The 21,918-nt window shown below is 36.0% G+C and overlaps 2 protein-coding genes and 1 non-coding gene across 6 annotated transcripts; 1 reads left to right on the top strand and 2 right to left on the bottom strand.

Annotated features, from left to right (window-relative positions):
- Positions 1–267: 267 nt before the first annotated feature.
- LOC109004168 lies at positions 268–10,898 on the bottom strand. Of its 4 annotated transcripts, none has more exons than XM_018982629.2 (14): positions 10,073–10,898; positions 9,797–9,883; positions 8,650–8,759; positions 7,675–7,725; positions 6,756–6,927; positions 5,687–6,004; positions 5,401–5,604; positions 4,326–4,811; positions 3,926–4,150; positions 2,909–3,097; positions 2,095–2,258; positions 1,801–1,953; positions 1,606–1,684; positions 268–984 (listed from the first exon to the last, which is right to left on the bottom strand). In XM_018982629.2, the coding sequence occupies exons 1-14, from the start codon at positions 10,514–10,516 to the stop codon at positions 559–561; spliced, it is 3,108 nt and encodes a 1,035-aa protein (XP_018838174.1). In that variant the 5' UTR covers positions 10,517–10,898; the 3' UTR covers positions 268–558. The 4 variants fall into 4 exon arrangements, with proteins under 4 accessions (XP_018838174.1, XP_018838175.1, XP_018838177.1 ...); XM_018982630.2 differs by having other exon boundaries at positions 3,926–4,135; XM_018982632.2 differs by having other exon boundaries at positions 9,797–9,873; positions 10,073–10,171.
- A 2,151-nt stretch (positions 10,899–13,049) lies between these two features.
- Positions 13,050–13,121, top strand: TRNAG-UCC. Its single transcript has one exon. It is a non-coding gene; the product is annotated as a tRNA-Gly (tRNA).
- Positions 13,122–13,425: 304 nt separating this feature from the next.
- LOC109004152 (UDP-D-xylose:L-fucose alpha-1,3-D-xylosyltransferase MGP4-like) lies at positions 13,426–17,307 on the bottom strand. The gene is made up of 4 exons (XM_035691353.1): positions 16,495–17,307; positions 15,644–15,805; positions 14,464–14,679; positions 13,426–14,012 (listed from the first exon to the last, which is right to left on the bottom strand). Exons 1-4 carry the CDS (start codon positions 16,972–16,974, stop codon positions 13,803–13,805), a joined length of 1,068 nt encoding a protein of 355 aa, XP_035547246.1. The 5' UTR covers positions 16,975–17,307; the 3' UTR covers positions 13,426–13,802.
- Positions 17,308–21,918: the final 4,611 nt, after the last annotated feature.

The raw sequence follows: 21,918 nt of genomic DNA, 5'->3' as shown, positions 1-21,918 counted from the left end.
AAGAATCTTTACTAACAAAGTGTTGAGAGCTATGACAATTGACAACAAACATCAATGTATTATGCTTCCTCCAAGCTCATTATGTTCGCATATACAGAGGCAACAATAATGCATTTCCCTATCACCAACATCAATGGCAACTTGATTCAACGGAAAAGATGACAGAAGGTATAAGAAATGGATTATATCCTTGTACAGGATATGCGAACACGGTTGCTGGCAAAGTAAATGATCAGAATACCAACGGCAACAGTAAAGAGTGATTGATGGTCAGAAATATCCGAGCGTCTTCATTTTCTTTTTTTCTTTCAAAGAATGTATTATCTTGAACAAGTGGGATAAGAAAAAGCGAACAAGTGAACCTACAGTTTATGCATCAGACAAACGATGACCAGAAGGATGCAATTTTGCATACAAAACCCTCATGCAAAATACAAACTTATGCATCCTTCAAGCAAAAAATTACAGAATGAAAAAGATATATTGGGTAAAAAAATGAGAGGAATTTTCAACTTACACTATTTTGAATGGATGCCAAAACCCCATGACTTGTGACATTTACCTAACCACAGTTGAGTTTGATTCCGGTAAGGGCTTCACATACTTCCCTATTTCTTTTTGGTGGGTTCGCTTCCTCATTCTATCAATTTTTTCCTTACTCTTTCGCTTCCTAGTTTCTTTTTGCTGATGTCGTAAAGCCCGTTCTCGCTCATACACACCTTGCCAGAAGACCTCACCAGTCAATGGCCACAACCACCGTCTAGTACGGTTCTCAGTATCTGCTTCCTCTGCCATATCCTCATCCATGCTCTTTAGCGTGGCGAATGAGAACCATCTAATCCACATTTGACCTTTACGACTCTTAAATCTATGGTGTTCCTGCATCTCACCCGTCTTGGGGTTCACATACATCATCCGCCTTGCACTGTGGTATGCCCAAACATTTATAAGCAGCTCAAGAATCCGCGAGTAGCAATGTTTATCCTGCATATTGTAACTTGAAAATTCATTCATTCATTCAATACCCACAAAATGCAAATACCTGCATTACCAGCCATATAATTTGGAAGACTCAGTACCCACAAAATGCATAGGTAACCTGCGTTACCAGCCATATAATTTGGAAGACTTGGAATTTAAGAGTATCCATCCGTACAATTAATTGATTCTAGAGAATAAAGAATTTCCTTTTCTTTTGCCCCTTAACTTTAGGTGCCAGTGAGCAGCGCATCTAGAAGCCAAGAAAAGAGATCATTCATTTCCAATTACTAACAAAAGGCACATGCCTGCACAATGGTGTCTTTCATATCGCGTCACAGGAGATTGATCAAATATATCAATATTCATCCCATAACTCAATAGAACATAATTTTTTTATATTCATATTTTGAAGAAGCTTCTAGTTTCATTCCATTACCATGCGGTTCCTAACTTCCCCATGGACGTTCAAACAAAAACATACTCAATAACCAATGACCTAATAATCAAGTTGTTGATCTATCATAACTTGAATTTGACTACAAACTTAAAAGCGGTTCGATATATAACTTGTTGACAGAAAACATCAGTCATAAGAATAATATATTATTGAAGTAAGAAAGTTACCTTGAACAAACTCAGATAACAGTGTCCACTTGAATGGTGCTTGTCATACATATGAGCATCCAAGGCATCTACAAACATTCTGCATGAGTTCATATCAAAGGGTTAAAAAGTGAAGGAACGCTTGGCAGAAAGCTTTCTCGATACGTGAAATAAACCTCAAATGCTAGAAAAACCAAGTTGTTTAATCGTTCATACCTAGAAAACATCACAAATTCTAGGAAGGACCTAGTTGGCAAAGCCCAGCTATGCATGACAGACCATGTACCGCCATCTACAGGCATGGATGGTAAAGAATCTAAATCATGCTTTATGCCATACATCCTCTTAAGAGCCTCAGAAAATGCCAACCTTTCATTGCAAGCAATATGGAGAAAATCAGGTTAAAAGTTAAACTACAGAGAGAAAATGGGGATGGGGTATGAGAATGAATATATACAACATTCTTTATATATTACAAAATTCATCTCACAGATTTTCAGTCTCTCATACTTGCAATTTCCAGCATTTATAGCATCACAGAATGACCAAAAGTCCAGCTGCAAAGGATTTCGTGGATCCAAATCCAAGCGTACCCAAAAGTAGAGTGCGTCCCCATGCCTCCGTGATTGGATAGCATCTAACAGTGCATTTTCAGCAATTCTAGACAAAGACGCCTGTTTAAGTCCCCATATGAGATATAAAGCAGGATTTACAAGCAATAACAAAAACTACTTCATTGCTTTGTTTGAGTAATCACTTTTCTTTGTTTTGCATCGAAGCCCAGATTATCTAAGAAATTTGGAGTTTTTAGCCATCAACGAATAAAACAAACCCAAAAAGTTGGGTGTTCAATACACCTAGTGTGATTCATTCTCTCAACACAAAAAGATTTTGCTTCTTACACAATTTTATTGTTTTCACTTTTCTCTGTTTCAAAAATGTTATCAAAGTTCAAAATTTAAAAAAAAAAAAATTGTATGTATTTAGTAGGCATAAATGATTACAAAGCTCGAGTAATAAATACACTAGGGATACATATTCAACCACCCCCAACAAAAAGAGTTTCATGTTTTAGCCATATGGCATTTTAATATGAATACAAATCTACTTTTATTGACATCAAGTGATCCATATTCCTGTTTATAAGACCTATTGGTTCAATGGTTGCAATATGCCCTAAGCCAGGCAATAAGCCCAGTGCCATCTTCTCACAAAGCCCCACAACATCATCACACTATTATTTTGGCTTCGAACAGGATGTGGGCCAAAGCAGATTCAAGAAACAAAGACCTTGGACAAAGCAATACAAAGAGCAATCACATACCTTGCTTGCTGTTGCTCGCCAAGACTGAAACCCAATCCAAGCATTCTTGTGTACACGGTCAATTGAATTTGCAATTGCAAAAAAGGCTCCATATTCACCAAGTATATCTCGATAGTAAGGGTTATTCAGAAGTGGAAGACGAGAAGGTGCATCAACATCTTCTGCCCTAGGTCTCCGGCCTTTAGTAGACTGCAAGTACCCAGTCCATGTATCCACGTGAGATTGAAGATAGTATAGCTCATCTCATCCAAATTCCAACTTAAAAGAAACCAGCACAATAACTATTAGATAAGCACCAATGCATGCCTGGATCACTTGATGTCAATATGCAGCATAAAGGTGCCCAGCAAAACATCCACAAGAACAAGAATACCAAAACAACTGAGCATGCACAATGGACCCAACTCAAAATCAAGTGTGCATACTGCAGAGGGTTGTCTAGCAAGAGTTTCAGAAGCACATATGAGATGAAGAGCACCATTAAACCAACAACCTCCATGATGAAGGCATAGCATAATGAACTGCAGTCCTCTTTAAAACTCACCAAAATAATCAACAGAAAACAAGAATGAAGTTTAGTTATTCAACTACCAATAAGTTGTTGATTATCAATCTTTTGTGGCACATAGATTTTTTTTTTTTTTTTTTGATCGATAGACAAGATTTTATTAATCAAAAGCCCAAATATTTGTGGTACATAGAAATTAACAAAATAAAGATATCATTTTAAAATAGTCAGCAGATATTAACACCCCATACTGAACAGTGAATGGTATACTGCTAAACAAGGTACATATAATATCACCAACAACAAATGAGACCATATGGAGGAAAACCTGCCCCATTGATTATAGGAATAAACATACAGTTTTTTCCCTGGCATATCGTTTCTAAGATTGACATACTTTTGGGATAAAGAGTATTGTAATTGCATATTTATATAAATATTACAATATTCAAATTGCAACTATGTCTTTATTATGAAGACAAAGGTGGTGAAATAGTTTAGTAATTCACCAGCCCAATCCCACGATAAAGGGAAGAAACATGTAGGAAAGGCCAGGTACCCTCCCCAAAGTAAGGTTCGTAAATGCACAGCGGTTGACCAGTCCTTTCAAGCTCCCCTTCCTCCCTTTCATGCAAATCGTTCTTAGACCTATCAGCCTTTTTTGCACTTCGATATACTTCCTCCCAGGTTCCATGAGACTGATCAGTTCTACCCTTTATCTGCATCAAAGTCCACTGGGTTTTTATACCAAAACCCAAAAAGTTTTTTGTAGGTAAGAAAAGATTTATTGAGGCAAGTAAATAGGCATAGTCCAAGGTACACAGGAAAACCCAAAATATTGTGTCAGGGTCACCAAAATATTTCATTCTACATTTTACATAAATTACTTTTGTCCCACTCATCATATACCTCTTCTTCTTCTCTTCCTTTTCTGGCATTAGACATCGCAATTTCTTTCTCTTCCTCCCATATATTATATACAAACAATTCATTAGCAGCTTTTACGTCTCCAGATCTCTCTCTTTGAGTATGGTTCCAGTGCTGCTCAAACTTGTCTAAAAATGTGTGACCTCTCAAAGTTCTGTTCGTATATGTCGAATTTGATGCTACTTCAAACAAATGCCACTGCCATTTTTCCTTGAATTTGGGAGGGATTTCTGCAACATCCCCAGGAGAAGCAACTTCTGATGGGAGCTTGAGAACATTGAGAAGGAGTGAAGCATAACCCTCAACAGTTTCCAAAACCATCAGGTTTCTTGCAGTGCTTCTTCCTATTGAGGCAATATTGCGAGCCAGTGGGGATATTTTTCCTTTCAAGAACACTTGCCTTATCATTTGTGTCAGAACCTTAGTATTCTCCTTAGGGAAAAGATAGCCATTCACCCTGTCATCAACCTGTTATTGTTGCCAATGAAGTTAGTTGTTCCATTAGGGAAAAAAAAAATAATAATAAGATGGGCACGTGTTTCATTACGAAACAAGAATAATAAGATGGGCGGTGTTTGGGATGCCATAGAAGCAATCAATCTAGCATACACAGTAGAAGTAAAATTAAAAAGCCACATTTTAGTTAGCTACACCCAATGGGATTCCTTCTTTAAAAAACTCTACAATTCAAGGTTAGTTCTAGTAGTTGAATAAACTTAAGATCTAGGAGGACCTTTGCCGAAGTCTCCAAGCCAACTAGATAGACGCATGCACAAGATAGAAAATTATTTTGGTATAAAACAATTTTGGGCATGTCAACACTTATTAGTACATTTGGCACCATATAGGAAATAAAATTTCAATGGCTAAAAAGGATTTCCATGCCCGCCTCAAGTATTGGGGATGGGAATTTGCTGAGTTGAATGAAGATTATGAATGAATTTTCCCGGCATGAAACTTCTGTTGTTTATACTTCATGGTATACTCAGTTTCTCTGGAACATCTTGCTGGTTAGGATTGGTGTGCAAAGAGAATAGATAAGTATTTAGAACCATACATATTTTTTTATCATGGATAGATCGGGGGCAATGATTGGCTTCTCGAAGCACATAGCTTTCATCAAGATGTCTGGAAAAGACTGCTCTTCAAGGAAGGATCCATATATTACAAGATCAGCCATGCTTAAAACACTGTCTGCATCGACATCAAGAGCTTTATGCTTCACAATGCCACTTTGATATTTCAATTTTAGAGCAATTTCCTAAGGACAACCAGATAACTAATAAGAAGCTTAAAATAATATATCCACAAGTAGATAGAACCACATTTCTGCAGATATGTACCTCAATAACTGCACCATAGTTACTTGTTGAATCCCCACTCAGAACAATGATTTTGAGCTGAGAATTGGAACTATTATCTAATGGGAACTCCAAAACAACTGGTAATAAAGCCTGTAAAATGATTGCATGCTCCAGCCACAAACTCTTGTACAAAAATTGGCTACCCACAATTGCTATAACAGCATATTCAGGCTCATAACCCATCCTGAAATGCAAGTTATCTTTATGCGAGGCCATTACTGTGTCTGCTTCCCATGCCTCAGCAGGAGAACCAGGAATTACAAAAAAGTTTCCAACATCAAATGTGGAATAAATCATCTGTTGAAAGGAGAGAAAAAAAATCAGGCCACAAGAAAAAGAACAAGCTTCAGCACCTATTTTAAAGTGTGACCCATTAGGCAATAATAAAGAAAACATCAGCAACATTTTTACTCAGCATAACATGATTTTCATTGGATTATAATATAATTGCACATTACCTATATATCCTGACTCAGATAAATCCTTCCCAATTGATAAAGAAACTAATATAAAGGGAATACACAAACCAAGAATAGTGTCAATGTTACACAGGAGATTCTAAGGGCATGTTTTGGTAATGAGATGAGAATTATGTGAATTGCAGTGAAATGATTTGTGAATAGTAATGAAATGGTTTGAATTAAGATGTTTTATTGGGTTTTGGAAAGGAGAGAAATTTGAATAAAAATATTATAAAATTAAAATATTGTTATAATGTAATTTTTTTAATATTATTTTTGCTTTGAAATTTGAAAAAATTATATTTTTTTGTGTTTTATTTGGAAGTTTGGGAAATTTGTAATGATTAGGTAATGATTAGATGAAAAAGTTGAAGATTTGAAATTGGAAAGTGTTTATGTTTGAGTGATGTTTGGGAAAGAAATTATGAGAAGTTTTGAGATGAGGCGAGATGAGATCATCTCACTTCCCAAACAGGCCTAAGTGAATACAGTGAAGCACCTTTCCAAAACTAATGAGCGTGACAAATCATTAATATAAGATGCTGATGAGTCTCGGTAAAAAAAAAAAATTGTCTGTTACATATTACCGGCAGTACATAGTTTGGAAAGACAACAACAGTAGAACGGTTGAATACTCTTTTCCAATCACTCAAAATGCCAGTCTGCCCATCTGAAATATATTTTCTTGAACGAGTAGCAAGCAATCTTTCATGGATGGTCCATATAAGAGGTAATGACTTGAAAGGTTCCTGCTCAAAACTGATAGAAGTAAAATTATTCATTTTAAAATAACTATGCTGATGGAAGGAATTCCAAGCATTGCCAACATGTTCAGAAAAAATATATATGACTAAAGAAGCTAAAAAAGCACAGATCAGAGACAGATAGATGTCAGATGGAGCATAATCAGAGTGATTAAATTGGTAAATGGGTTTAAAAGAATAATCAGAGTTGGTAAATTGGTAAATGGGTTCAAGATGTTGGCCTGAAAGATTAGAAGCCCGAGTTAGGACCATTATTACAAAAGTTGCTCCCGAGGCACCACCATGTCATGCCATCTTCATCAGCCACCCTTGTGCTGACAACCAAGATACCTTAAACCAAATAATCTAAGGTCGACTTGGCCTATGTTAGAAACTCTGGTCTTCATGCATAGCTCAGCACACAGCCAATGCCTCATTACCAAGGCCACGAAAATGTGGGAGATGACTAGCACCCGACTTATAAACAGAGGATTTATTTATAAGTAACCAATAAACTAAGGATGAAGAGAAGACATAGTCTATTGGAAATTATTCATCTAAATGTGCTTTTGTCACTTTGTTTCTTTATGCTTTTAAAAACTCAAGGTAATGGTAGCAAAACAGCATCTTCAGATCTAACTGTTCCACAAACTAATTTCTTCACTGAAGAATGTACATGAGAGAAGAGACCAGAGAGTTCAGGTGACACTGAAAATTTGGAAGTTCATTGCACCAAAAACATAAATAAAACAACTCATTTTACCATGAAAAGACTCCTTGGGCTTGAAAAGAGCTCACAAGAATGCCATCATAGCTGCAAAAGATATACATTATGTTATACATATCCAAAGTTTAACAGATTCAAAAAATGACATGTGCAACAACTTAATAAATTGCAGCAACCATATTTATTTATAATTGCATAGTCACCGTGGTCACATTTACCCCCCAAGCGTTTAGGGTATCACTATAGATAAAATCAATCGTAATGGATGTAGTATCAATTCTATTTGCATGAGAATCATGAGACTAAATTAAGGAAATAAATTAGGTTCATCTCTTGTATACTTCCTATGTACCAGGGCCATGCCCAATTATGTTTTTTTTTTATCAGTAAAAGAAAGATATTATATATATGAATGAAATAGACATAGTCCTTGTATACAGGAAATATACATAAGAGCCATGCCTAATTATGTGGATCAATAAATTATTCGTACTTACAAAAAAAACTAAATTAAGGAAATATTTAGTTGATCGCCAATTAAGGCCTCGTTTGTTTTTAGGAAACTTCTCATCTCATATCATCTAATCATTACAACTTTCCCAAATTCTCATACAAAATAAAATAAACAATTCAACTTTTTCAAATCCCAAAACAAAAATAATATTAAAAAAATATATTCTAACAATATTTTATTCAATTTTTAACTTTAATCTCAACTCATCTTATCTCATCTGCGAAAACAAACGACGCCAAGAAAAAATCAAATCAAATTACATAGTTTGCCACGGCACATCAAATTAGATTCCAAATATACAGAAACTAACAAAGTGCCAACTTGTTAAGTATCTAGAAAGTTGGAACAGAGAGTTGGTTTTCCTTTCGTCTTTCTGGATTAATTATATTACAGACTAGTTCTTGTAAGAATTGGAGCCAAAGGATCTTCAATTTGATTCAATCCAAACAATCCGCTGTATGAAACATTATCTTCAAAGTTCAACATATGTTACATACTTTAACCAATCTACAACAATCGGCATCTTAACACATGTTTGAATTATCGTGATTGGAATTCCTATTTTTCTCCAAATCTCACGAACAGGACCATCTTCAAGTGAGAAGACCTGCAAAATTATAAGAAATGCAATGCCATCATCGGATGCTACATTTATGTAAAGACAAAAATTCTTCTTGTATAATATAGTAGGAAATAGAGAATATAAGGTCATGCTTTTAGCTAACACGCGACTCAGCTAATTTGGAGATGGGCAACTCTGCAGTGACAAACAGAAGAAAGAAAGGACTTCAAGTCATTTCTGCTGAATTAGCTGGATATAATTCTTTAGAAGATATCAAAAGTTCTTTAGAAGATAAAAAGATTTTTTTACGAACGAAGATGGAAAAAAAATTATAAAAAAAAACAGATAAAGATTACATAGGAGCATATACATAATGGCGTGGAATGATTTAAACCATCCAAATGCCACAAACATCCCTAAAACATATATATGAGTCCTCATGACCACAGTTTCCCAAATTGCCCACACTTTAGGAATAGGGAATGGGAGCACTATCGCTCAACTCCCTGAGGCTCAAGTAATTCCCATTATCTGAGTCCTTAAATTTTCCCACTCCATCTCGTAAAGGCCTACCACGTACTTAGCTTTTATAGCATTGTCTCTCTCCAAAATTGCCAAATTTTGATTCACAACTTCCATAAGTATATATAGAAAATAAGAGCAAGGGATAGAAGAAGAGGGGAAAAATGCACCTTCTGATCTCAGAATACAGTAACAGATTAAAAACATCCACAGAAAATGAAAAACAATGAACTCCTACAAATGGAAGATGAGATGACAAGGAACGCCAGAATACTAAGCACAGTAACAGAAAACACGGTGGAAAACGGTCGCCAAAGCATACTTAAAGAGAAAATTTGGGATGATAATTTAAATTATAGCTCAAATGCTATCTGTAACATTTGGTTAAAAGTTTATCCCAAACCTCTTGGCTACCCACTACGTCCGTTCGTAACCTAACGATTTTGTGGTCTTCCCATCAGGAAAAAAGCATTATATCTAGAAATATTTTTTACTTTCTTCACCATATTCTACAAGATACTAAAAAAAATAGAAGAAAAAATTGATGGAAAGTAAACTACCTGAATTTTGTAGCCGATCTCCTGCAAAGCAGCGGCAACTGTCACCATCAGTAATTGTTGTGAATCAACAAACAGATCTGCAAAAACCTTCAAGTACAAGATGAAATCAAACAGGCAGGCAAACAATAAAACAAGTAAAAAAGGCCATCCTCCAAGTGAATATCAACCATGCAAAATGATAAAGCAGAAAAAATGCAATACGATAAAAGAAACCACAAATATTCTTGATAGCAGCTTTTTTCATTGCGGTATTCCTGATAGCAGTTGAATACTGACCAATGCAAGTTGGGGTTTTCTGTACCCAAAACGGTGTACCGTCCTGTTGGAAGCAGAAAAATATTGACTCGCCGCTCTAGCTTCTTTCTGAAACTTCTCCAAAACCTTCGTAGGCTCAAATCGAACATCCTCCGCAAAATCAATCACGCCCATTTCCTTCAAAACCTTGAAATCCGCATAACTAACTTCCATATCTTCTCCTAATGAAGCCCCTGACTTCTCCACCACCGAACCAGGAAGATACATCTGGAAGAGCGCCACTAAGAAGAGGAACACAGTCACAGTACATATCCATAGGAGATAATCTAGCTTCTTGAAAATCAAAAACCTTGAGAACCTCGATCTATGTCTCTGTAAAAACTGGTGTCGCTCGGTTCTACCAGCTGAGTAAGAGCGGAAAAGGCTGTCTCTCTTCAATGGAATCCCAACTTCCAGAGACCCCATTCAGCATCCCATCCAATATTAGACTACAAAAGCTTGAAATCCGATACAAACATTGAACTCAGATTACAGAAAATCCGCAAATATAAACAGAGTAAATGTTTTGAGTATCGAGTGAGGCACAGGTGGTGCGTTGAGGATGAGAGACGTGAAAGGTAAGAGAGAGATTGGGGTTACGAGGACGATGAAAACGTGCATTGAGTCGTAGTCATAATTTGTCAACCGAGAAAAATGATTTTCTTGTGACTTTTGAATGGAAAAAATCTGTGAGCAACAAACTCGGGTACAATCTAATGGCGGATTTACAGTATGGTGTCCGGAAGTTTTTGTTCTTACACGAGAATAGCATGCTCCTAGTCCTTCCGCAGGGAACCTAATCTTACCATTCAAGCAATGCTACTCAACTCATAGAATTGTACCCGAGTTTTTTTAATTAAGAAATATTATTTCCAATAGAATAGTACTATAGTCGAAATTTTATAAAAATAAATTTATAAATTGACGTAATTTTATATAATACAGATCGATTTTATAATAAAATTAATTTTACAATTTAACGTATTATATTAAATCACTTCAGTTTGTGATTGACTTGTAAAATTATAAGTCATATTTTTTTAATAGCGAGTAAAATTTTTAATACAAAAATATCATTATTCATCTTAATTATATTTTTTAAGTGATCGGCTTGTAAAATAATATATATATATATATATAAATGGCGTTGTTTTATTTTGTTGATAGGTAAGTCTTGGTTGGATATTTTGATCTCAAAGAAATGATTTCAAAGTTAATTGGATGCGCAGTTTACAAATTGGTTAAACATAGGTAGGTCTTGCAAGGGATCATCCACATCTTTCAACAATAGTAATAAATTAATAATAAATGATATTAATATGACTATTATTATAATATATTATATTAATTACTTTGCGTGACGGCAAATCAACTTATAAATTTGAGTATTCTAAAAGAAATGGACAACTGACTTTGATGCCTTTAATCACCTTCTCAAACACGATGTTCCAGTGTTTCCTTCTAGTGTACTACTTTCTGTTTTCCTGAATTTATCTTTGGTTTTTCGAATAATGACCTAAGTTTACTCTTGTTAGAGTTTTGTTATGTACAAATAAGTTTGTGTATCAATCTACGTAATAATATTATTGCCTTCATATTCTAAATTTAAATTAACACTATTTTTAATAAAACTTATTTTTTAACCAGTCATATTGAATATGTACGCGTATTAGTGCGTAAAATCGCTTACAATTATATTTTTCTTTTATGAAATATTCTATTCTTAAATCGGTGTATAAAATATATCATTCATATTACTTAAATGGTAAGACTTAATTTAGAAGAGCCCGCCCAATGGTTTGTGTATATTTTCTTCATAATACACTGTACATTATCTTATCTATTTTTTTAGTAATGATACATATAGTTGTAGAGTGTGCAAGCATAGCGCAATCGTTTTGAAAAAGAGTAAGATTTACTATTAAAATTTTTTTTTTTTTATGTTTCTCGTATTTACTCACTTTTTTTAAATGATTGTGCGGTGTTTATTTACCCCACGACTGCAAATATCATTTTTCCTATTTTTTCTCCATATCATTTAAATATTCTTTTTTCAATATTTTCTTAATCTCAAATATTTTTTCTAACTATCAATGAATTTTCCATATCTACGTATTTTTTAACATTTGTAATATCTACTTATGTACAATATAATATAATTTTGTCCTATACACAAAATAAAATTAAAAATATAAGCAAGAAAATTAAAAATAAATGTGACTATATTATGAGAAAGAATTTAGAAATATTAAATGCATCAAATCATTTCATTCCTATTCCTAGTTATGCATCTAGCAATATATTAAATAGAATTGTTGAAATATTAAAGCCTATTTCATCTAGCAAGTGTTAAGAGGAAGACAATGTGAAAAGAGAAATGATAAAATACATGATCCATTGAAGCTCATTTTAGACAAATAATTGGTTATTTTAGATATACATGTAAAATATGAGATCTATTGAGAGGGCTTTATTTTTATTTATAATTTTTACTCACATAACAATACGTGCTGACGTGTCAGCTATTGATATGTTGAAAATTATGAAATTTTAAATTTTAAATTTAAATTAAAAAAAATGATAAAATAGGTCTTTTACACAATAATAATGTTGTGCGTTAAATTATAAGTACACATATATGTACTCTTACACTTTAAACACTTTACTATATATACTCTACACATCGATTTGAACAGATATAACAAATAACTCTTTTTTTTTTTTTTTTTATCTAAATTTCAGCCAGATTTTCTATATAACATTATAATACAATTTCGTGATTTATTGGTCAGAATTATCCTAATTCAGAACCCAATTTTGAGTTTTTTTGGTTTCTTATCAATTATTTTTAATCCTTTCGAATCTTCGATTTGAAAGTGCTTATTCAATGCTCCATCATCCATTTGTTTTATCTGTTTTTGTCTACTTTAAAAATGTTTCTCACTTCCCCCTCATAGCCGCGTTTGTAGTCCAACGGTTAGGATAATTGCCTTCCAAGCAATAGACCCGGGTTCGACTCCCGGCAAACGCAGTCTTTGGATTTTTTTCTCTTACCGCTCGCTCCCACTGCTTTTTTCAAGTTACAACGAAGATAATAGACAAACTGGCATCCCCAAGGATTGATATTTCTTTTTTGTTTATATTGTTTTTTAAACCTGGCGATGCACATCTACATCAGTACAAGCATGTAATTCAAATTTGACCAGAGCTTTTTTATTTCACACAAGGAAGAAGAAAAGAATGAACCCAAAAAATGACTGACATTTTTTTTTTTTTTTTAAAGAGCCGGTGACCACCCACATAACAGCCCTGTCCCAAGTGGCCAAGTTTATCGTCTATCCAAAAAATGACTGACTTGGTGAAGATTACACCAAAATATAACATATAATAAATTTTTAACAAAATTGAATTTCAGCATAAAAAAAGAAACATTTTTGGAATTGAAAATAATAGAAAATTGGTTGACAACAATCTAATTGGTACAACTGGTTGACATGTCCATCCTGCTAAGACACCATAGGAAATCTCTCCCAAAGGATGGCCGAAAAATCCATCGGAACATACAGAGATTTAGCTGCTAATGCAAAGTTTCCTTCCACAGAGTTCATGGGAGTAGTCATTGTTCAAGAAGGGTCGAGCTCACTGGCTAGAAGCATTTCACAATCACCAAGGGTATGCTTAACTCCACAGGGAGATGCAAGGTTTTCAATCATCATAGTCTGCCTAGAGGGGATTCAAGGGCATGATCATCCACCAACCAGAGGCCAAAGTCACGGAAGCGCTTTATCTTCTTCTCAAAACCTGTGATATAATTATTGTGAATTATGACATGCATTCCCTTGGTTTCCTGCACCCATGTCAGGTTCTTGAAATACAATCCTCCTGTTGGAAATGCTGCCTGGGGAAGCAAATAGAGATCCACCTGCACAAAAACTTCAAATATCAAGGTGAATAAAGAACCAAAACAATACTACTTATCAATAAAGCTAAGAAGATATAGATTCAGTCTCGTAACAGAGACTCGTGTCTCTTACGGGAGCCTTTGAAACAAGACCTTAGAAAAGTACAGGTTTTAAACACCAAAGATGGGTCCCAAGTAGAATATATTGTGTCCAATTAAATTAACCAGATTGTGCAGACAACCCGCCATATGCAGATTTCATCATTATTAGTTATAACACCACATCACAATACTTTCAATAGAAGCAGAAAACCATCAGAGGTCTTTTCAGATTCTTTTACAGTGGAATTATTAAAACTAGAGAGCTTCACATATATATATATATATATATATATATATTTTTTTTTTCAAGGCAAATCTTAGCTACAAAACAAACTGGAAAGGAAATTACGATAAGGCAAAGATAACAAACCCCTCCAGCAGTTTTGTTCAATGCCCAATTAAAAGCAGGCTGGTCATTTGATTTCTTCGCTTTGGACCATGGCTGCACTTGAAGTTCCTCTATCCACTTCTTCATAACCAGTTTTGCTCCGGTAGTTGGGCGAAGGAAAATCATGCAGCTACAGATGTAAGTGCGCCCTTTTTTCCCTGGGGGTGGCAGAGCATGGGAGTGTTTCAATGGTTTCACCTGGTCATCCAGAAAGAAGAAATTATTGATGTGGTTAAGAAGTGGTTTCTGGAGTCATGGACCATGATGCAAGTTCAAGAAAATACTACATCCAAGAAGTTTTAGAGCAAGGCTGATTGGATCTGTTAAGGTTTACTTGTTTAGATCCAAGGCACCCGTTGGGATGCTAACGAAATTGGATGACCGAATTCTGAATTCCTCTCTGGTCATATTGAAACAGCTCAAATCCTACCAAATAACTTTCAGTGACTTATCCAGCTCATAGGGACAGGGGGCGGGGGCGGGGGCGGGGGCTGGGGATGAGGTGTAGATGGACTTTACATTTCAAGGTTGACTGGTCTTTTTAAATTTCTTTGCAGTCATCTTTAGATTTTACCAAACGCTAGGGAAAGAGCATACAAAAGCAACCATTCAGTTGGTATCTGCAGTGCATCTGAAAGATCTCAGAAACAAGAAATCAACAATTCAAGGTAGGCTCCAGTACAAAGAAATTTGAATCTGCTAAAAAATGTGATGGTTTGATGTTGCAAAACAAAAGAAAACTACATATTTAAAAAAGAAATTTCAAACGTTATCCAAGAAGACCATGATTTGTGTAATGACTCAAGGAAGCTTCAAACCAAATCTAGACTTATACTCTAAAAATGAGTAGTCAATCTTACACGTGAAGCCCATGAAATCATTATAAACCAAAAGAACTTTACCCTCTCAAGTAATGTAGGATCCAGTTCACCACCCTCTCATACTAAATCCAGAGTACTACAATTTTCCTACTCAATCTCCAAAAACTAGAGCCACCAAGGGATTGACAAATTTGGTCCCTCTAACAAGGAGGAGACAAAAAAGTTCAAAGAAAATTTCCAGCATATTGTAAATTTACTTAACTGCAAACCTCTAACATAGTGCACTCTATTTTCCATAAATGGCACACAGCAAAGGCAAGAAGAAAAATTGATGAACCTACTGCTGTCATATCATCTGTGAAGTACACATCATGATTCCCTTGCAAATATGGAAATGGATCAGCCAACCAGACCATATCAACATCATTGTACATAACATTATATCCAAGCTCCAAAATGTGCAGTAGGTGGCGTGGCCTTCTGGATGTAAAATTGAAGAATCCCTGTACAGCGAAACCAGTGAGGACGACTTACAAAATGCAATGAAGTCATTAAACCATGGAGATGAGCATTACCAATCAATCTCTACTAGCTAATAGGATAAACAGGAAACATTCGATCATGACGAACTTTATACTACAAGGGTACACCTAGGGAAAAAACAAATCACTAAAGCAAACATCTGCTTAGAACCGTGGCAAGTCATCTTATTTTCATATTATCAGAATCAAGCTGAAAACACGCGACAGAAAATAGAGGCACCAGCAAAGAAAGAAAGAAGTTAAAAATAAACATTACAACGATCTTTTTTTAACATCAATCCCAAGTCCTCCACGAGTCAACTAGAAGGATTTTTCAGTGGAGTGTGCATACTGTAATTCCTGCACAGCCATTGCAATTATCTAGATATTTACAAAATGCAGATTACAGTCAGTCATAAAAAGTGGTGTAGGGGGTTAATATGAAACGCATTGTTACGTAACCAATCAATAACACGTATTTACCGATGTAGCATCAATGTATAAGTGCTTAAAACAAACAAAAAATGGGAAGCACGATTAGCTTAGCTTAGCTTAGCTCTACTTTAATACTTGAATGTTAAAGACTATTAAAATTGTAACACAAAACACAATGTTAACACTTGATGACAACAAAACAAATAACACCCAGCAATTAATATCCACAATTTTACCTGAGAACCAAACTTGTGTGCAGTTTGAGCATCGGGAGCAGGTGGAACGAGCACGGCGTGGCCAGGCCATCGCTCGTTCACCTTATAGAGCGTGGCGTAGTCCTCGGCGATCACGAGCACCTTATCCTGATGCTTTTGCCTGGAAATGCTAATCAACCAGTTGTTCAGAAACGGCAAGTAAGGCTGGCTCACAGCACAAACAATCACGGTCCCATTCTTGGCCACAAACGACGCGGCTTGTGCCAGCGTGTAGTGTCGCCACTTGGAAAGTGAAGGACTGGCGCTCGAGAATATGAAATCGGGCATGCCCGCCCAGGGCAAGAAGACCCCGAGGACTACAAGGAGAGATAAGAGAATTAGAAGCGCGGTCGGGCTGAAAATCGAAATGGGTCTCTGGGAATTTGAGGAGGAGCGAGGGGATACCGGGTCTTGATCCGTAAACGGATTATGGATGGGTCTTTGGTGCAAAAACGCCGACATTATTATTGTCTCAATTTTTTGGAACCAGGCCGGAGAGATGGTCAGGCTATCATATGGGAAAGGAGGGGGGGATTGCAAGGGAAATTGGGAACTCTCTCTCAGTTGGAAAGGACGACAGAATTTTGAAGAAGAAATAAGTGAAACGCTTTGAATCGAATCCAATCGGCTGCAAAGTTGTCGGTGATGGGTTTAAGAATAGTTGAGGATCAGATCTCGCAACACTGATGAGAGTGCTGAACTAAAGCGCTTCTCAGTTAATACAGAGTTCAGAGTAGCCATGGAAGCCCACCTATTTTTCCCTTTTTTCTAAGAGCAATTTACATCCGGTTACCTAAATTTTAGTTAAAAATGACATTTATTATAATTTTATCTTAAATTTTGACCATTCTCAAAAAACCTTCTACATCTCATTCCCTATCATTTCTTTATTCTATTAAAATAATATTTTTTTATTTTTTCTTTATTACTTTTTCTTTCACTTCTATTTACAAATTTAACTATTCAATATTTTGAATTATTATTCTAGTGAATATTTTAAATAAAAATTTAAATTATTTTTTAATTTTTTTTTATATTTTCGTAGTTATTTAAATTACTTTTAAAATTATTATTTAAAACTATAACAAATATGAGTATGAGAGAAAGTGTAGATGATTAGAAGAAAAATTAATTTAATTGAAACAAATAAAATATTAATAAAAGTGATTTAAGAGATGAATAGTAGTTCTCTATATTTGGGAAACTATTGTTCATCCCCTAAACATTTTTTCTAAAATAGAGATCCGAATGGAAAGAAGTTTTGAAGGCATTCCCTAAAATTTTCCTCAAATTATAAGGAAAAAAGGGTGATAGGGCACCGGATGAAAATGCTCTAAGCGATGCCCACATATTTTACGTGTTCCATCATTCAATGTCTGGATTTCAAAGTGAACCAGGACTCGTTTGTATCACAACTCAACTCATATAATTTCATCTAATTATTATAATTTTTCTAAATTTTCACACAAAATAAAATAAACAATTCAACATTTTCAAATCTTAAAACAAAAATAATATTAAAAAAATATATTATAACAATAATTTATTCAACTTTTAACTTTAATCTCAACTTATCTTATCTGTAAAAACAAACAAATTCAATCTACAAAAACAAAAAACAAAATTATTATCCTTTTATCACCTCTGTATTACCAAATAATACTTTTTTTTAATAAAATTTGCTTTTAATTTTAGAAAAAGTTGAAAAGATTTTCAATCTTTTTTTGTACATTTTCTTCTTACTAAATCTTGTCTGAGAAAGTTTTTGTCAATTTGAGAGTTTCATTTGATAATAATATAAATTTAGTCATCATCCGCAACTATCTGTGAATATATTGAAGAAAATGGTTTTTTTATTTTTTATTTAACAAACCAAAGGAATTTTCATTTCTAGATAAATAGAGTTATACAACAGAATCAAAATTACATAGTTATCAACTTCTAACAAATTGGCAATATCTTCTGGACTTTCCTCAACCCAGCATGATGTTCCTTCTGATTTTAAAGCCAACTTTGCAATAGTGTGTGCTACCTGATTCCCCTCTCTGTGAATAAATGCCACTTCACAGTCCTCAACTTGCTTTAACAGTTGCTTAACATCCTCAATAACTTGACACAACATCACAACTCTTCTAAAGGTCAAACTCTCTACCAGGCTTGGATATAACTCCCTTGCATCTATTCATGATAAGCAACTAGAATCTCTCCTTGCCAATCTCGAGCTATAATCCCAATAATACTGTAATACCCATGATGTTGTTATCTGAATCTATAGCAGCATCAAATTTTATCTCTACCTCTTCCAGTAATTCTTCTGTTGGAGATGTCTTCTGAAACCTGTTGAACAGTTTTGAGCTCATCCAGATTTGTAATGGCTTTATTCATCACCATTTTAGGCCCCATGAACTTATATTCAAAAACCAGTCTATTCCTTCTGTACCATATGTTGTGCATGATTACTGATATATATATATATTTTTTTTCCATTTGATTCTTCTTGAGAACCTGACTCATCTTTTCTCACATTCTTATAAGATCAACTTCATTACTCACCCATTTCAGCACTAGGCTTTCTTCTTCTGCCCACACATCTATAGCAGTATGACAATTCCACAAGACATGAATTACTAACTCTTCTTCTTGCGGGCAAGTCTAACATATAGCTAAGTCTATTATCTTCCTTCTAAAGAGATTTTCTCTAGTTGGAAGTAAATTATTCATAACCCTTCACATAAGAGGAGAGGTTTATAGTGATTCCGGAAGGGAAGAAGGGGGAGGGGTGGAGGAACTTTGGAGATACTTTAATGGAGCTTCATTCTTCCTCTGTTTCGAGCATGAGAACTTCTCAGGCAAGTTTCGCGAAGAAGAACAGAGGAGATGGTGGTGCTCCATCGTCGATGGCAGGAAGTGCAAGGTCGTACAGTGAGGTGCTCCAAATGAAGAAGGTACTGCCTCGAGCTGTGAGAGACGTGGTGCCAGGCGCGTCCTGTTCAGAGGTTGTGCAGAGGTATGGTGGAGAAGATAGCAGACTGTTGGGGTCAAATGAGGAAATTTTCTTGAGGATGCTAGTTGGCTTGGAGGATAAAGTTGGTATCCTGTTAGAGGAAATTAGTTATTTGAAACGCTATGTTAAGGGCAAGGTAGAGATGAAGTCTGATTTGGGCCAAGTAATGGGCCATTAGAGTAGGCCTTGTCCTTCAGGTAATTTAGTGATGGGCCATTGGACGGGTCAGGCTAAGGCACAAAGAAGGCCTGGAGGGCAATTCATTCGGTATCAACCGATATATTGGGCCAGGAACCGAGTCGAGTCCCTGCAGCACCGATAAGTACCTCACCGGCATTCCCACCGGCACAGAAAAAGTCACCGACCTTCGTCGACCATCCTGGTGAGCAGGTAAAGTTACTCTGACTGGAGGAACTGGACGATGGAGAGATGGTGGTGGAGCCGTTAGCGCTGGAGATCTTGTTCGTCATCGTCACTTAGGATGTTGGTGGAGAATGGGCACTCTGAGACGTGCGTGGTAGTCCAAGGCCCTGAGGCTGTGCCGGTGCTGCCTGACTCTCTGGAAAGTGAGCTATCATTTCTAGGGCCTCCGTTTGGTTCCCCACCAATGGAAATAGGTGTTTTTTGCGGGTTTAATTCTAGGGATGGTATTTCCTTTGAAAATATGGTTTCAAGTGGTGAACAAAATTTTGTGGGTGGCTCGGAACTGTTTTTGATTCCCAATAACAATGTTGGTGAGGAGGGGGCTCTTACTCCTTTGTGTGCACTCCCTCCCAGTTCTAATTATGGGAGTTGCTCGTCAAATTGGATTCTTAAGAAGGTTGAGGAGCTACAAAATATCTTTGGGGTCTCTTTTGGAGGTTACGAGGAACAATTTATGGCCCTTATCATGGCTATTGAAGCTAGCCATTCGAAATTAGCCACAAAACAAGACAGGGAACTTAAACGTTTAACTTGCTTCATCAATTATGATGTTAAGGAAGGGAGTATCAGAAGGGTTAGATCGAAAGGGAGGGGCAAGTTATGTTTTAATGAAGCCTAAGATTCTATCATGGAACGTACGGGAGCTTAATGATATCAATAAACGTCTTCCTATCAAATCTTTATTGAGGTTGTGGAAGGGTGATGTGGTATGTTTTCAAGAAACAAAGTTGGGTTTCATTGATAGAAGAATTGTGCGTAGTATATGGAATGTTCGTATGTGGGTTGGTCTTATTTGGCCTCTCAGGTGGAGTGTTATTAATGTGGGATAAAAGAGTGGTTGAGGCGATTGATGAGTGTGTTGGTGAGTTTTCGGTTTCAACGTTATTCAAAAATGTGAGCGATGGATGGGAATTGGCATTTGCAGGGTCCTATGGTCCCAACATGAACAGAGATAGACGAAGGTTATGGGAAGAGTTGGTGGGGATATACTCTTTATGGAATGTGTCATGGTGTATGGGGGTGTTTTAACACTACTCATTTTTTTAGTGAACGATCGGGGCATCATCGACATACTATGGCCATGGCAGAATTCTTTGAGTTCATCTTTGATATGGACCTTCCCTTGGTGGGTGGCGAGTACACTTGGTCTAACGGCCAGGCTTGGTCAAAATTGGATAGATTCCTTGTCTCGCCATCATGGGAAGCCTACTATTCAGAAGTAAGTCAGAAAAGGTTAGCTCGAGTCAGTTTAGATCATTTTCCCATTCTCCTAGATTGTGGGGGCATTCACGGGGGTCGCCGGTATTTCAAATTTGAGAACATGTGGCTAGAAGCGAATGGGTTTGCAGAGTTGGTGCGTACTTGGTGGGCATCGTACTAGTTTAATGGTACCCCAAGTTTCATTCTTGCAAGTAAGCTGAAGGCTCTAAAACAAGATTTGAAGAAGTGGAATTTGGAAGATTTTTGTCACACTGACAATCAAAAGTCTACATTGTTGGAGGAATTACAGGAGTTAGAGGGTAAGGAACTTTTGGGAGATGCCTCGGAGGAGGTGTTATTGAGGAAGTACATGGTTGTGGCAGAGTTGGAAAAGGTTTTGTTGTCAGAGGAGACATCATGGCGCCAAAAATCCAAGGCCCTTTGGTTGAAAGAGGGTGATAGGTTTACTAAGTTCTTTCACAAAGTGGCTAATTCACATCGGCATAACAATGCTATCGAGTCGCTTCAATCAGGTACTCAAGTGATGTCCTCCTCCTAAACTAGAAAATCATATTGCACATTATTACGAGACTCTTCTCACCAAATCGGCAACTTGGAGGCAGAAGCTTGATGCCTTGTCTTTTGAGACAATTGATCTGCTAAATGTGAGTGTCTTGGAGAGGCCTTTCGATGAAGAATATATTTTCAAGGTCATCTCTGGTATGGCTAAGGATAAAGCGCCGGGTCTAGATGGTTTCTCAATGGGTTTCTTCCAAACT

The sequence above is a fragment of the Juglans regia genome, chromosome 7, assembly GCF_001411555.2.
Source record: "Juglans regia cultivar Chandler chromosome 7, Walnut 2.0, whole genome shotgun sequence".
Taxonomy (NCBI): Eukaryota; Viridiplantae; Streptophyta; class Magnoliopsida; order Fagales; family Juglandaceae; genus Juglans; species Juglans regia.
Note: the sequence above shows the minus strand (reverse complement) of the source record. Positions and strands in the feature narration are given on the sequence as shown.